Source organism: Camelina sativa, chromosome 5 (genome assembly GCF_000633955.1).
Source record: "Camelina sativa cultivar DH55 chromosome 5, Cs, whole genome shotgun sequence".
In the NCBI taxonomy this organism is placed as follows: domain Eukaryota; kingdom Viridiplantae; phylum Streptophyta; class Magnoliopsida; order Brassicales; family Brassicaceae; genus Camelina; species Camelina sativa.
The window spans coordinates 106404-119103 of NC_025689.1; the positions used below are offsets into that span (position 1 = coordinate 106404).

Below are 12700 nucleotides of genomic sequence, written 5' to 3' on the forward strand. Positions count from 1 at the left end.
ACTTTTTCAGAATCTCCCACCAATTCCTTATGAGACCACTTCTTATGTTCTTGACAAATCAAAAAGAGATTTCACGTCATGCCTTGTCTCGTGGTTCAATCGATGGCTGCGCTGCACTTCCGTTTTCACAGTTGACGATCGATGTATATTATTGTTGTTTGGAGTCTATATTATACATTATTATTGCAAGAAAAATAAAGAGAGGGCCGGGGGTGCACATCTAGTATGGACTAATTAATTATATGTTAACAGGGGTAGTCGATACAACAACAACAATTTATATATAGATGTGCATAAATTAATTAAAGGGACGAAGCTAAAAAAAAGAAAAGAAACCCAGACAAGAACACGCTAATTAATCTAGATGATCTTGCTTTCTCTGTTAATGTTGTTGCATGCTGAGACAAAATAAAAATAAAAAGACAGATCAAGATGCGAGACAAGCTTCCCAGAACATTCGACTTTGATCCATCTCACTGATCACCACGGCCAGATTTTCGCCTTGGCTTCTTCCACATGATCTTATGTAGCTATTCACCTCTCCTTCTCCGTCGTCTTCTTCTTCTTCCTCTGCGGCATCTCTCTCTTTCTTCACCGTATCTTCTAACCGACGATTTGGTGTGTGACTCGTCCACGTTACACAAGACGTCTCGCACGAACAACTGGCACTACAAGACTCATCATCATCATCATCATCTATATCCTTAACGCATTTATCATCGTCAACGCCGTCGTGGCCAGCTTCGGAATCTGCGGATGCTTCTAAGAGCAAGAACGCTGACACATCTAAAACGTTTTTGGTTGTGATATTATAATTCATCTTTCTTTTCTTGTTGTTGGTCGTCCTTCTGTTCTCTTCTTCTTTATTTGTCCTATAAACAGAGAATTCCGTCAAGAAACATAATATATATATGTAAACAAAAGTGGCCATTGTTATTGACGACAAATATAGAAATGCTTTATTTTTATTTTTTTTTGTTGTTGTTGTTTGTATATTTAGGAGGAGGAGCACTTTTGTAAATTTGTAATCCGTGATTCATTGGCTGCAGAAGACTGGAGTTTGTAAGCAAATGACGTGCGAGTCACTCTGTCTGTGGGGTTGGGTTTCTAGAAGGGCGGTGTATAAAATTAAAAAGAAAAAAAAAATACATTTAAACTCTACAACAACGTGCCTTCTTTCACCAAAAATAAAAATAGTGTGATATATAAAGAAAAGTCGAGCGAGCGTTATTATGCATTTTTCTTTTTTTTTCCACCGGTTTCAACAAGTCTTCTAGAAAGACCAAACAAAACTGAGACACAAAGTCCATGTGTCAAAAAAATCTATTACTAGAGTTTTTTTTTTTTTTGGTTTGTCACTTGTCAGGCTAATTCATTCAAGTTCTCTCACTCAACATTGAGATTGAGATTCATGAACCCAAATCATTTCATCTACTATACATATTTTTTTTTATCTATTACCAACATCATACGCGATACTCCCGTGTTGTTTTAGCCTGTTGTTACTCTAATTAGATTTTTAAGCAAATGATCATTCATTCATTCATTGATCAATGGTCGTGATTTTGGTGCCTACCGTGTCCCTTTCGTATAGAAATTAGGGTTTAATTTTGATGGGCAACGACGCGAGTGGATAACAAAACCAGAAATGTGGCAAACAAAATTCCAAAATCTTGATTTATTTTTTTGTTGACTTTTTGGGGTGTGTGTAACTCTTTTCTGTGTAATCATCATCAATAGCAGGGCCAGAGAGACAAATTAAATTAAGGTCAGATGAAAAGAAAAAAAGTACTTCATTGAATTTTTTAAAATGTTCATCTCTATCTTTTGCAAGAAATATACAATTAATCAATTAGTAATCACGTCACGCAAATAAACATAATCATTCAAAATGAAACACCTAACGAATTGACCTACTACATATGTATGAACAAGTTAGCCTAGGTTAATTTTAAAAAATATACAATTAAAAAGAAATGGGCGTTATTTTGTGGCCGCCCATTATGCTAGTGGTAAGCATAGAGCAAGAGCGGCTCCTGCAACGCCTCCTGCAGCGGCAAATGCAGCTCCTAGAACCACAGCAGTAATGGGTGCTATTTTGAGGCAGCCACTTTCACGGGAGAGTCTCCCCAAGATCAGTTTGCACGACTCGTCGGCTTCCTTGTAAAGTGAACAATTGGCTCCTCCTTCTGTGATGCCTTTTTCATTCTACAAACGTCGCATCGCTGGTCAGGTCCAGAGATGAAAATAAATATATATAGCTAACAAGAGTAAAGAGATGCGATACCTTAAGCCTGAAGCTACTCATAGCTCGATTGACAGTGAGAGTATCACCTGGTGATGATAATACTTTAGGGGCATGATCCTTCCATTCGTCTGCAAGCTTTCTAAGAAGAGCAACGCTAGCTTCTAGATGCTCCTTATAGAGAATATCCCAGTGGTTAAAGCAATCAACGTGTTCTGTCACAGACCGGATAGCGATTGCTGCAGCTTCTTTGGCTAGACCAGGATTTCCTGTAACAACAACACCTTCTCCAGCTAATTTCAAAGAAAATNGGATAACAAAACCAGAAATGTGGCAAACAAAATTCCAAAATCTTGATTTATTTTTTTGTTGACTTTTTGGGGTGTGTGTAACTCTTTTCTGTGTAATCATCATCAATAGCAGGGCCAGAGAGACAAATTAAATTAAGGTCAGATGAAAAGAAAAAAAGTACTTCATTGAATTTTTTAAAATGTTCATCTCTATCTTTTGCAAGAAATATACAATTAATCAATTAGTAATCACGTCACGCAAATAAACATAATCATTCAAAATGAAACACCTAACGAATTGACCTACTACATATGTATGAACAAGTTAGCCTAGGTTAATTTTAAAAAATATACAATTAAAAAGAAATGGGCGTTATTTTGTGGCCGCCCATTATGCTAGTGGTAAGCATAGAGCAAGAGCGGCTCCTGCAACGCCTCCTGCAGCGGCAAATGCAGCTCCTAGAACCACAGCAGTAATGGGTGCTATTTTGAGGCAGCCACTTTCACGGGAGAGTCTCCCCAAGATCAGTTTGCACGACTCGTCGGCTTCCTTGTAAAGTGAACAATTGGCTCCTCCTTCTGTGATGCCTTTTTCATTCTACAAACGTCGCATCGCTGGTCAGGTCCAGAGATGAAAATAAATATATATAGCTAACAAGAGTAAAGAGATGCGATACCTTAAGCCTGAAGCTACTCATAGCTCGATTGACAGTGAGAGTATCACCTGGTGATGATAATACTTTAGGGGCATGATCCTTCCATTCGTCTGCAAGCTTTCTAAGAAGAGCAACGCTAGCTTCTAGATGCTCCTTATAGAGAATATCCCAGTGGTTAAAGCAATCAACGTGTTCTGTCACAGACCGGATAGCGATTGCTGCAGCTTCTTTGGCTAGACCAGGATTTCCTGTAACAACAACACCTTCTCCAGCTAATTTCAAAGAAAATGTGAATATCTGTTCCACTGCCTTTCCTCCTGTTGCACTCTCTGGTGCAAAGGCTACTTCTTTCAACAAGGGATAAACTGCCTCAAACCTCTTTGTTGACTGTGCACAAAATATACAGAGACCATGCATGCTTGTGATCAGTATTGGTCCTCCTTTGATATATAAAAATTCGAATACTAGCTAGTGCTTGCTTACCTTTACTCTAGCGGATGAAGCAGGGAATGTAAGCCGCAGCAAGGTCTCAAATGAAGAAGGTGGAATCAGCCGATCTTCCTCCCAAACAGCTCGATTTTACAGAGAAATCACCGTGGGTGGCCTGTCACCATTAATTTTACAGTTCAAAAACTAAAAGAAAAAAAAAACAAAGCACAAATTTGGACACTCTTGGTCCTAGTTCACATAAGGAGGGCCGGGGAAAAAAAGAGAGAAACCTGAGCCAGTATCAAAACTAGAACCGGAAGCTTGTCCTGGCCTTGATACATAGGTGTCCACCTCAGCTCCCGCAAAACAGTAGTAAAAACATCAGGCTTACTACTACGCAATACCAAGGCTAATCCAACAAATGTGGGCACCTAATCGTAAAACAAGGACAAGCAACACAATGGGAGTAGTTAGAGAGAAACAAAAGGTAACAAACTGAATACACAATCGCGAAAAAAGTGAATGCGGTTTTACAGCGTTAGACTCGAGTCCTTGTTGTTCTGATTCCCAATCGGTGAGAATACCATCAAGCGCCCAATCAACGAAATTCAAGGTTGAATCATTTAGAAGATTCTTGATCCAATGGACTGATGTGTCGTAGACAGATACAGGAATAAGACATAATGAAACCTGTTCATCATCCATTAGTTAAGAGAATCATCAGCTTCTTCTAATTAAGCTAGAGACTTTGAAAATCTCACAGAGAAAAAGGGGGGGCTCACATGGTCATTGATCAGCATGGACAAAGGCAATGTCTTTAACAACTTGACCCATATGGTAATGATACTTGGGAAAAAGCCCTCTTAAGATAATAGTAAAATGCCCATAAGTAACGATTGGGAGCACCCTGTGTTAACAACCAACCAACCAACCAACCAACCAACGAAAATATTAAAAAAAAAAAAAATTTGATTTGTGTTGTTAGTGTTATCGATATCGATTAAACAAATGGGATCGAGAGCCAATCTGCATTCACTTACCTTCTTCTCCGTCTTTGCGGCGAGGAAAGCCGCAAGATGAGAGGGATCGATCTTTGCCGCGGCTTCGGATAAAGACAAAATCGGCTTTTCAGTTTCCTCATCCACCATCAGTACACGGAAGACGTTTTTGTTAGCTAGGCTTTCATTCGGAACAATCTTGCTGAAAACGCCGCCATAGGCCCTAAAATCACGGTTGTGATAGTGCTTCGAGACCTTTATCTGCCATCCATCTTCGATGTCGCAGTAATCGGTAGAGGTTTCAGATCCGATCTGAACCATTAGGGGTTTCTAACGATTGAGGTAGGTCCGGTGTGGATAGCCGAAAGCCCTCCTCCTCCTCCCTTAAAACCAATTGAGTTCTCTTTCTAACGACGATTCAAAAAAAAAGTAAAGCGGGGGTAATCTACCTATTATATATACAAGAAACCCTAGTGTATTTGGTAGCCCAAAGCTAGTGAATTGGGCAGGTCCACGTAAGATAGAGAGGCCCAGTAATACTAAAACCTAAAAAAAAAAAAATGATACCCGATCTATCCTTGGATTTTAAAAGTTAGCTTTTTTTTTTTTTTTTTCAGCAAAAATGATTTATATTAATGAATTATAAAAGTCATTACATAAATAGTTTGTTAGCCATATTGGAGGAATAAATTGTTCAAAGTAGAAATTATTATGTGTACAACCATGCTTTGCTAAAATATAAGCAATTTAAAAGTTAGCTATTAACAAAATTTTGTTTTAAACAATATTAAACAAAATATTATTTTTGTAAACAAAATATTTTATTTCAAACAATATTAATAATGTAAAAAGAGAATTATAAAAAAATTAGAAAAATTAATTTTTTAATAATTATGAGGAGATTATATATATATATATATCATAAATTCAAAATTATAATATTATTTACTTATTTTAAATTTTAAGTTATTAATTCTACAAAAAAAATAGAAATGAGATTAAGGAAAATATAAAGTTAATTTTTAATTCTAAATTTTGTAAATACTCACTTTTATATAAACAATTAAACATAGATCATCTCATATTTTTCATCTAACAAAATAATTTACTTAAAAATATTACTTTGAACTTTGTTCTATTGGTAAAACTTTTTTAATGGAACGGTAAGATTAATATGTTGACCCAAAAAAAAGATTAATATATGTGTCTCTTTTTCTTATACTGTATTTTAAAATGTATTATAGTATTTTTTCTATTTTTAATTTAGTTTATCTTTTCACTTTTGAATTATTAGGGATTCGTATGTTATTGTGCTTATAATTTTCTATCATTTCTATATTTATGTCAACTTAATTTTCTTCTAATTTCTCAACCTTGATTGGTTGGTCATATACCCTTTTTGTGCAAACATAAGTGTTATCATTCATTCAATCCCAAAAGGAGATAAGGAGTGGAAGTTCATCAACCTAATGGTTAAACAAAATATGCTAATCAAACACAAGCTTACAACAAACATAGATAGATAGATTATAAAGCATAAATTGTTGTTAATAGATCCATAGGAGGTATTTTATCGACGGAAGATAATTACCCCCAAAATCGAGCGCGTGTGGTATACGCGCGTGCGATTTTTTCTCCCAAAACCTCCACCGCTTGAACCCTAGATCTGCTGTGCGTCTCGCCTCTCCGGTCATCGGCGCTCCTCGCCGTGACCGCGAGAGGGCCCCCGGTTTCTCCGATATGCGGTTAGGCTCTTTCCGGTAGGCGATTTGACGAGTCTGACACCGGAGCTTTGTGGTTTGGCTCATCGGAGGCTCCATCTGTAGAAGAAAAGGCGTCGGCTTACCTGAAATTTAACTTTTGACTTCGGCGACTTCACCTCCTCGGTTCTCTCGCGCATCCTCCGGTTTGTTTTGAAGACGACAAATCTGATGTTGTGAGGCTCCTCACGGTGCTATTTTGGCGATGGTCTTGCGCTTCGTGGCTGTCGCGTAGCTGCTCAAGCGGCGGTTGGTTTTCTTCTCTAGCGAGTGGTTTGGTGGGGGTGGGGTTTTCTATCAGCTCACCTCTCCTTCCTGTTGGCGTGCGGTGGCTCTTCTACAGTGGTGGTCCGACGGTGCTCTGTTTCTCCGTCAGGCGCAGGGATGCTTCGGCTTTCTTTCCCTCTGCGGCTACCACTTGTCTTCACCCTCTGTGTCTTTTCTCCCGCCCCGTGTTAGTAGTCGTTGGTTTCCCTGGCTCGCTTTGCCTCTGTCGAGTGTTTGATGCATTAGGCCAGGTTGTTAGTGCTTTGGAATCAACCTCCGGATGTTTCGATCTTCTGCTTCTGTCTTCACTGAGGGTTTTGGGCTAGCTATGTCTATCATTTGTTGTGGCTTGTCTTATAGGGCCGGCTTCTCTAACTTCTTCAAGTCACATTCGACTTCATTCCTCAGCTCATCTCCCAAGCCAAAGGTGTTGATTGATGATGATGACTGGTACTTTCCGAGACTTGTTTTGCTTCTGCAGGTAACTTGTGAGTTTCGTTTTGGAGGGAGTTGTTGGCTCTGCTTGATCAAGGGTTTGAGGCTTCCCGGCGTCGCGGTAGCTAGCTGTATCTCCATGCATCTCCTTAACATGTCACACCTGTTTTTCGCCTTAGCGCTCAAGTTAATTGCTTCCTTCGCCGCAAATATCTTCGGCCTTTGTTCCAGCCTCTTCGGATTAGTGTGTCCCTAGTTTCAAGCTTCGAAAAATCTCAAAGTGTTTTCAGTGTTTGATCATGTGAGATGCTGGTGCTAGTATGGCTTTTTGCGGATGTGAAGTTGCTAGGCTCTGTGCTACTGATTCCAAAGGGGGCTTAGGTTGGACTTAGTAGAGTGAGTAAGCATTGCCTGCCTCATTAAGCTTGGTGGTTTCGCAGTCACTTGCTTGTCTCGGGCTACCATTGAACGGACTGCTTCCTTGCTACTCGATCAAACGCTTTGCATCTTTGTCATATTTTTCATTGTTGTTTTGATTTCTAGGCTCTCTTTAGGGATTCGTTTTTATCTTGCATCAAACTGTCTTCTACCATTATCATTATGCTAATGGTTTGAATTTGATGATTTGGTGCAAGAATGTGGTATGCTTCCATGTTTTTTATTCTTTTTTTGGCATGGGACCATGTAATAAGTTATGCTTAATTGTGTAACTCAAACTTTCATTGTGAAATGAATATTTACATTCTTATCAAAAAAAAGATCCATAGGAGGTCGGAGACTGTGACACCCTGGTTTGCGGATATGTTTGAAAGAATATATTTGGCCATCTATGCCACCAAAGAGCATTTATCTTTTCGATTAATGATCCTGAGAGAACTCCAGAGTTAAGCGTGCTTGAGCTGGAGTAGTTTCAGTAAGGATGATCTTTCGAGAACTGGTTGTCGGAACTGTGCGAGTGAGAACAAAACACAAGAAAATATCATATGGTAATTTGTAGGGTCTCTAAACAAGTATTTAAAGCCTCTCAGACGTAACAAACCGGCCGTCGGATATGGGTGAGCCAAGAGCAGACATGAGGCCCACTAAGAAATATGGGCCGGGGACCACTAAGGAAGGTGGGCCCGTGGACATGGGGCTCACTAAGCAATATAGCAGTCGGGGTGTTCTAGAGACACAAGATACATCATGGTGTGTCAAAGACACTTCATCGAATACATTAGAAAATTTAATATTAGTTACTATTAAAAGAATTTGTGATGTTAGAAAAAGGTCTTTAGTATCATTGGTTGTCGGAGCAAGCCATTTTGAGATAGCTAAAAGACGTGAACATGTTCTCTCCACACATGAGGAGGGCAGAGCCGAGGTTCTCTCTATGGTGCTGGAGGTTGGACGCAAGGTTATCTCCCTAAAGGAGGAAGGTGGAGCTAAGGTTTTTATCATGGTGGAGGAGGTTGGACGTTTATCTCCATAAGGGAGGAGAGCGGAGCCGAGGTTCTCTCCATAGTTGGTTATACACTATTTTTATTTGAAATGTTTTAGTAATTAAAAAAACTATGCAAAAGTGTAAATACAAAGAAATATAATAGTTGGTTTAATGTATGGTAGTAAAAAATATATTAGGAATATTTCTGTTTGGTGCAGAGCTAGCAAAGGTTTGTAATAAGATAACAAATCTTTCACACGTTTTTTTTCTTAATCCATGGCTTGTGATGTTGATGGATGATTCGTCTCGTTGCAGATCAAAAAGGCGTGTGAGAAATGCCAGCACCCATAGCTTGTATACACAACCAGACATGTATAAGCTTTAGATTCTTTGTTTCAAGTTATTGTCTTCTTTAATTCAACTTCAAAGACTTGTGTTCATGGGATATTTATGGTTTTTGCAAAGGAGAAGAAGAAGATGCCCACAGGCATGCCTGTTAGTCCGCAAAACTAAGCGGAGCGGACATGAGCATTGTTACGTCGCCTGCCGTCCGTGGCAGACCTGTCCGCGACGGATCACTGAAAAGATGGGACCATCACGGTCAGTCCGTTTGGGCGCGGATATACTCGTTTGACATCTTTAAGTACAGTTTTAAAATTTTACCAATCACAAAAACTTTACTAAAATTAAAAATTTTACTTTTAGCTCTTCACCTTACAGATTTTCTGTATAGAGCTTTGACAACATTACCCATGTGTTTAATTAGATTTTTTTTTTTTTTTTTTGGTGCTCATATTTTAATGTGCCAACATGAATAATTCTTTCAAAGATTTTTTAAATTTAAATTTAGTAAGTATGATAACAAACAATGTTTTGATTCACATTAGGCGGGCGTGAGTCTAATTTTAATAAATCCGAACAGTAATCAAATTAATTGATCGGAATACTGTAGTAGCTATCACCGCCCCAAGTCAAAAAGGATAATCTTTTATGGCACTGTGGCTGCGATGAACTCTCCCAAGTTTTTCCTTTGACCTGACTATTCATATATTAACAATATTTACAAGTTAGCTTGGACCAGCCCTAGATCCCAAGTTAATATTTATAAGTTTGCTTGGACCAGCCCTAGCTAGATCCCAAACTTTGTGGCTATAATATACGAAACCCGGCCCCATTTATGCTAGTGGTAAGCATATAGAGCTAGTGCGGCTCCTGCAACGCTTCCTGCAGCAGCTAGAACCACAGCGGTAATGGGTGCTATATTGAAGCGGCCACTTTCACGGGAGAGTCTCCCCAAGATCAGTTTGCACGACTTGTCAGCTTCGTTGTAAAGTGAACAATTGGCTCCTCCTTCAGTGATGCCTTTTTCATTCTACAAACGTGGCATCGCAGGTCAGGTCCAGAGATGAAAATACAACTGAGTGGAGGTATATAGTAGGCTAAGAAGAGTAAAGAGAGGTGATACCTGAAGCCTGAAGCTACTCATAGCTCGATTGACAGCGAGAGTATCACCTGGTGATGATAATAATTTAGGGGAATGATCCTTCCATTCGTCTGCAAGCTTTCTAAGAAGAGCAACGCTAGCTTCTAAATAATCCTCATAGAGAATATCCCAGTGGTTAAAGCAATCAACGTGTTCTGTCACAGACCGGATAGCGATTGCTGCAGCTTCCTTGGCTAGACCAGGATTTCCTGTAACAACAACACCTTCTCCAGCTAATTTCAAAGAAAATGTGAATATCTGTTCCACTGCCTTTCCTCCTGTTGCAGTCTCTGGTGCAAGGGCTACTTCTTTCAACAAGGGATAAATTGCCTCAAACCTCTTTGTTGACTGTGCACAAAATATACAGAGACCATGCATGCTTGTGATCAGTATTGGTCCTCCTTTGATATATAAAAATTCCAATACTAGCTAGTGCTTGCTTACCTTTACTCTAGCAGATGAAGCAGGGAATGTAAGCCGCAGCAAGGTCTCAAATGAAGAAGGTGGAATCAGCCGCTCTTCCTCCCAAACAGCTCGATTTACAAGTATGGTCTGAGCCTCTGTATTTGACAAAATGCTGATTTAAAATTAAGAAACAAGATCAGATGGTTCTTGTACATAACATAATAAAATAAATATACAGCAGAGAGAGGAGATGTATCACGAGAAGAATAAGTAAGTAGTTGGACTCACATCTCAACAAATTGCAGGATGAGATCAATAGAGCGAGGGCGGCGGCGCTTGTAACTGCCGACTAGTGGTAACAAGACATGAGCCCATGAATACAAGCCAGCAGAGAAATCACCGTGGGTGGCCTGTCACCAATAATTTACAGTTCAAAAACTTAAAAAAAAAACAAAGCACAAATAAGGACACTGTTGGTCCTAGTTCACATAAGGAGGGCCGGGGAAAAAAAGAGAGAAACCTGAGCCAGCATCCAAACTAGAACCGGAAGCGTGTCCTGGCCTTGATACCTAGGTCTCACCCTCAGCATCCGCAAAACAGTAGTAACAATATTAGGATTACTACAGCGCAATAGCAAGGCTAATTCAACAAATTTGGCCACCTAATCATAAAACAATGGACAAGCAACACAATAAATGGAGTTAGAGAAACAAAGGTAACTAACTGAATAAACGCATTCAATCAGATCACACATAGATGGCAAAATATGCGAAAGGGAAAAAAAGTGAATGCGTTTTACAGCTTTAGAATCGAGTCCTTGTTGTGCTGATTCCCAATCGGTGAGAATGCGATCAAGCGCCCAAGTAACAAAATTCAAGTGTTCATAAATTTTAGGCTGCTTGATCCAATCGGCTAATGTGTCGTAGACAGATATAGGAATATGACATAATGAAAGCTGTTCATCCATTAGTTAAGAGAATCATCAGCTTCAAGAATAGACATTTGATATTTGAAAATCTCAAAAAAAAAAAAAAGCTCACATGGATCAGCAGCTTGGACAAAGGCAATTCCTTTAACATCTTCACCCATGGTAATGATACTTGGGAAAAAGCTTTCTCAAGGTAAAAGTAAAATCTCCATAAGTCCTGTGTTAACAAACAACCAACCAACGACAATAATGAAAATTAAATTGATTTGTGTGTTATATCTATCGATCGGTTAAACAAATGGATGGAGCCAATCTGCATTCACTTACCTTCTCGTGGACGAGGAAAGCCGCAAGATGAGAGGGATCGATCTTTGCCGCGGCTTCGGAAAAAGACAGAATCGGCTTTTCAGTTTCCTCATCCAACGTCATGAGTACACGGAAGGCGTTTTTGTTGTTAGCTAGGCTTTCATTCGGATCAATCTTTCTGGCCACAAAATTAACCAAGCCTTGGTTGTAGTAGCGCTTCGTTACCATTACCTGCCATCCATCGTGGATGTCGCAGTAATCGGTAGAGGTTTCAGATCCGATCTGAACCATTAGGTTTTCTTCTAACGATTCTCGCTTTTTTTCCCCTCTTAATTCTCCCTCCGGTCCGGTCCGGTGTGGAAAGCCCTCCTCCTCCCTTAAAACCTCGATGTGTTTTTTTCTAACGACGATTCAAAAAAGTAAAGCGGGGGGTATATATACAAGAAACCCTTAGTGTATTTGGTAGCCCGCACAAAGGTAGTGAATTGGGCAGGTCCATGTAAGAAAGAGAGGCCCAGTAATACTAAAAGCTAAGAAAAAAAAAAAAGGGGTACACGGTCCATTTAATAGAATAAACAACAAGCAAAGGGAAGCAGGGCGCCAATCGAAGAAGACTCTCTCTCGCTCTCAGAGACTCTAGTCTCGCAGTACTAGCAGCAGTGAATGAGAGGATAAGAAAAAATCTGATAAACAATAAAAAAAAAAAAGGCTTCTCTCTCTCTTTCTCTCTTTACTCCTCCTATCTCTCTCTCAGAGACAGAGACAGAGACTAGTGTCGCCGGCCGGCGGGCCTCCCTATATGATGGCCGTCTCATTAGCAAATAGCTGCTTCTCCTTCCTGAATGCCTCCGTGAAACTTCAATCTTCTTCATCCTTGTCTTCACCGTGCTGCTTCGTTTCCGCGTCGCAGTCTCCACGAGCATCCAAGCATCATCTTAAGAGGAAATCCTCGAGGTCTGATTCATCTCCTCCTTTATTAAGCAACCCTGCTGAGGTAACAAAGCCTTTTTCTATTTTCTTTTTATTATTATTATTATGATAAAATATGCCTAATTTTTTTTTGTCTTGTGGGGGG

The 12700-nt window shown here is 39.5% G+C and overlaps 5 protein-coding genes across 5 annotated transcripts in view; 1 reads left to right on the plus strand and 4 right to left on the minus strand.

Moving 5' to 3' along the window:
- On the minus strand, positions 263-1121 carry LOC104784498. Its single transcript, XM_010509526.2, has one exon. It carries the CDS (start codon positions 929-931, stop codon positions 428-430), a length of 504 nt encoding a protein of 167 aa, XP_010507828.1. The 5' UTR covers positions 932-1121; the 3' UTR covers positions 263-427.
- LOC104788716 lies at positions 1820-2656 on the minus strand. The gene is made up of 2 exons (XM_019245151.1): positions 2288-2656; positions 1820-2208 (listed from the first exon to the last, which is right to left on the minus strand). The coding sequence occupies exons 1-2, from the start codon at positions 2654-2656 to the stop codon at positions 2002-2004; spliced, it is 576 nt and encodes a 191-aa protein (XP_019100696.1). The 3' UTR covers positions 1820-2001.
- On the minus strand, positions 2745-4939 carry LOC104788717. Its single transcript, XM_019245152.1, has 7 exons — positions 4661-4939; positions 4155-4310; positions 3911-4051; positions 3815-3824; positions 3675-3763; positions 3213-3578; positions 2745-3133 (listed from the first exon to the last, which is right to left on the minus strand). Exons 1-7 carry the CDS (start codon positions 4937-4939, stop codon positions 2927-2929), a joined length of 1248 nt encoding a protein of 415 aa, XP_019100697.1. The 3' UTR covers positions 2745-2926.
- Positions 9398-12009, minus strand: LOC104784499. Its single transcript, XM_010509527.1, has 8 exons — positions 11647-12009; positions 11432-11536; positions 11191-11346; positions 10912-11052; positions 10680-10801; positions 10431-10563; positions 9969-10334; positions 9398-9875 (listed from the first exon to the last, which is right to left on the minus strand). Exons 1-8 carry the CDS (start codon positions 11914-11916, stop codon positions 9684-9686), a joined length of 1485 nt encoding a protein of 494 aa, XP_010507829.1. The 5' UTR covers positions 11917-12009; the 3' UTR covers positions 9398-9683.
- The window catches only part of LOC109124479 (protease Do-like 2, chloroplastic), a 4921-nt gene continuing 4447 nt past the window's right edge, over positions 12227-12700 (plus strand). Inside the window, exon 1 of the mRNA XM_010509528.2 lies at positions 12227-12619. Coding sequence (XP_010507830.1) covers positions 12425-12619 — 195 coding nt within the window. The 5' untranslated portion in view covers positions 12227-12424. The remainder of the gene's footprint in view (positions 12620-12700) is intronic.

Excerpts from the sequence above, each read along its gene's own strand:
- LOC104788717 (XM_019245152.1), bottom strand. The coding sequence starts at position 4,939 with ATGGTTCAGATCGGATCTGAAACCTCTACCGATTACTGCGACATCGAA. Across the intron at positions 4,311-4,660 it reads CCGCAAAGACGGAGAAGAAG|GTTTCATTATGTCTTATTCC; the intron begins GTAAGTGAATGC and ends GATGATGAACAG. Across the intron at positions 4,052-4,154 it reads AAGGACTCGAGTCTAACGCT|GTGCCCACATTTGTTGGATT; the intron begins GTAAAACCGCAT and ends TTTTACGATTAG.
- LOC104784499 (XM_010509527.1), bottom strand. The coding sequence starts at position 11,916 with ATGGTTCAGATCGGATCTGAAACCTCTACCGATTACTGCGACATCCAC. Across the intron at positions 11,537-11,646 it reads CTTTCCTCGTCCACGAGAAG|GACTTATGGAGATTTTACTT; the intron begins GTAAGTGAATGC and ends TTGTTAACACAG. Across the intron at positions 10,802-10,911 it reads TAGTTTGGATGCTGGCTCAG|GCCACCCACGGTGATTTCTC; the intron begins GTTTCTCTCTTT and ends TATTGGTGACAG.
- LOC104784498 (XM_010509526.2), bottom strand. The coding sequence starts at position 931 with ATGGCCACTTTTGTTTACATATATATATTATGTTTCTTGACGGAATTC.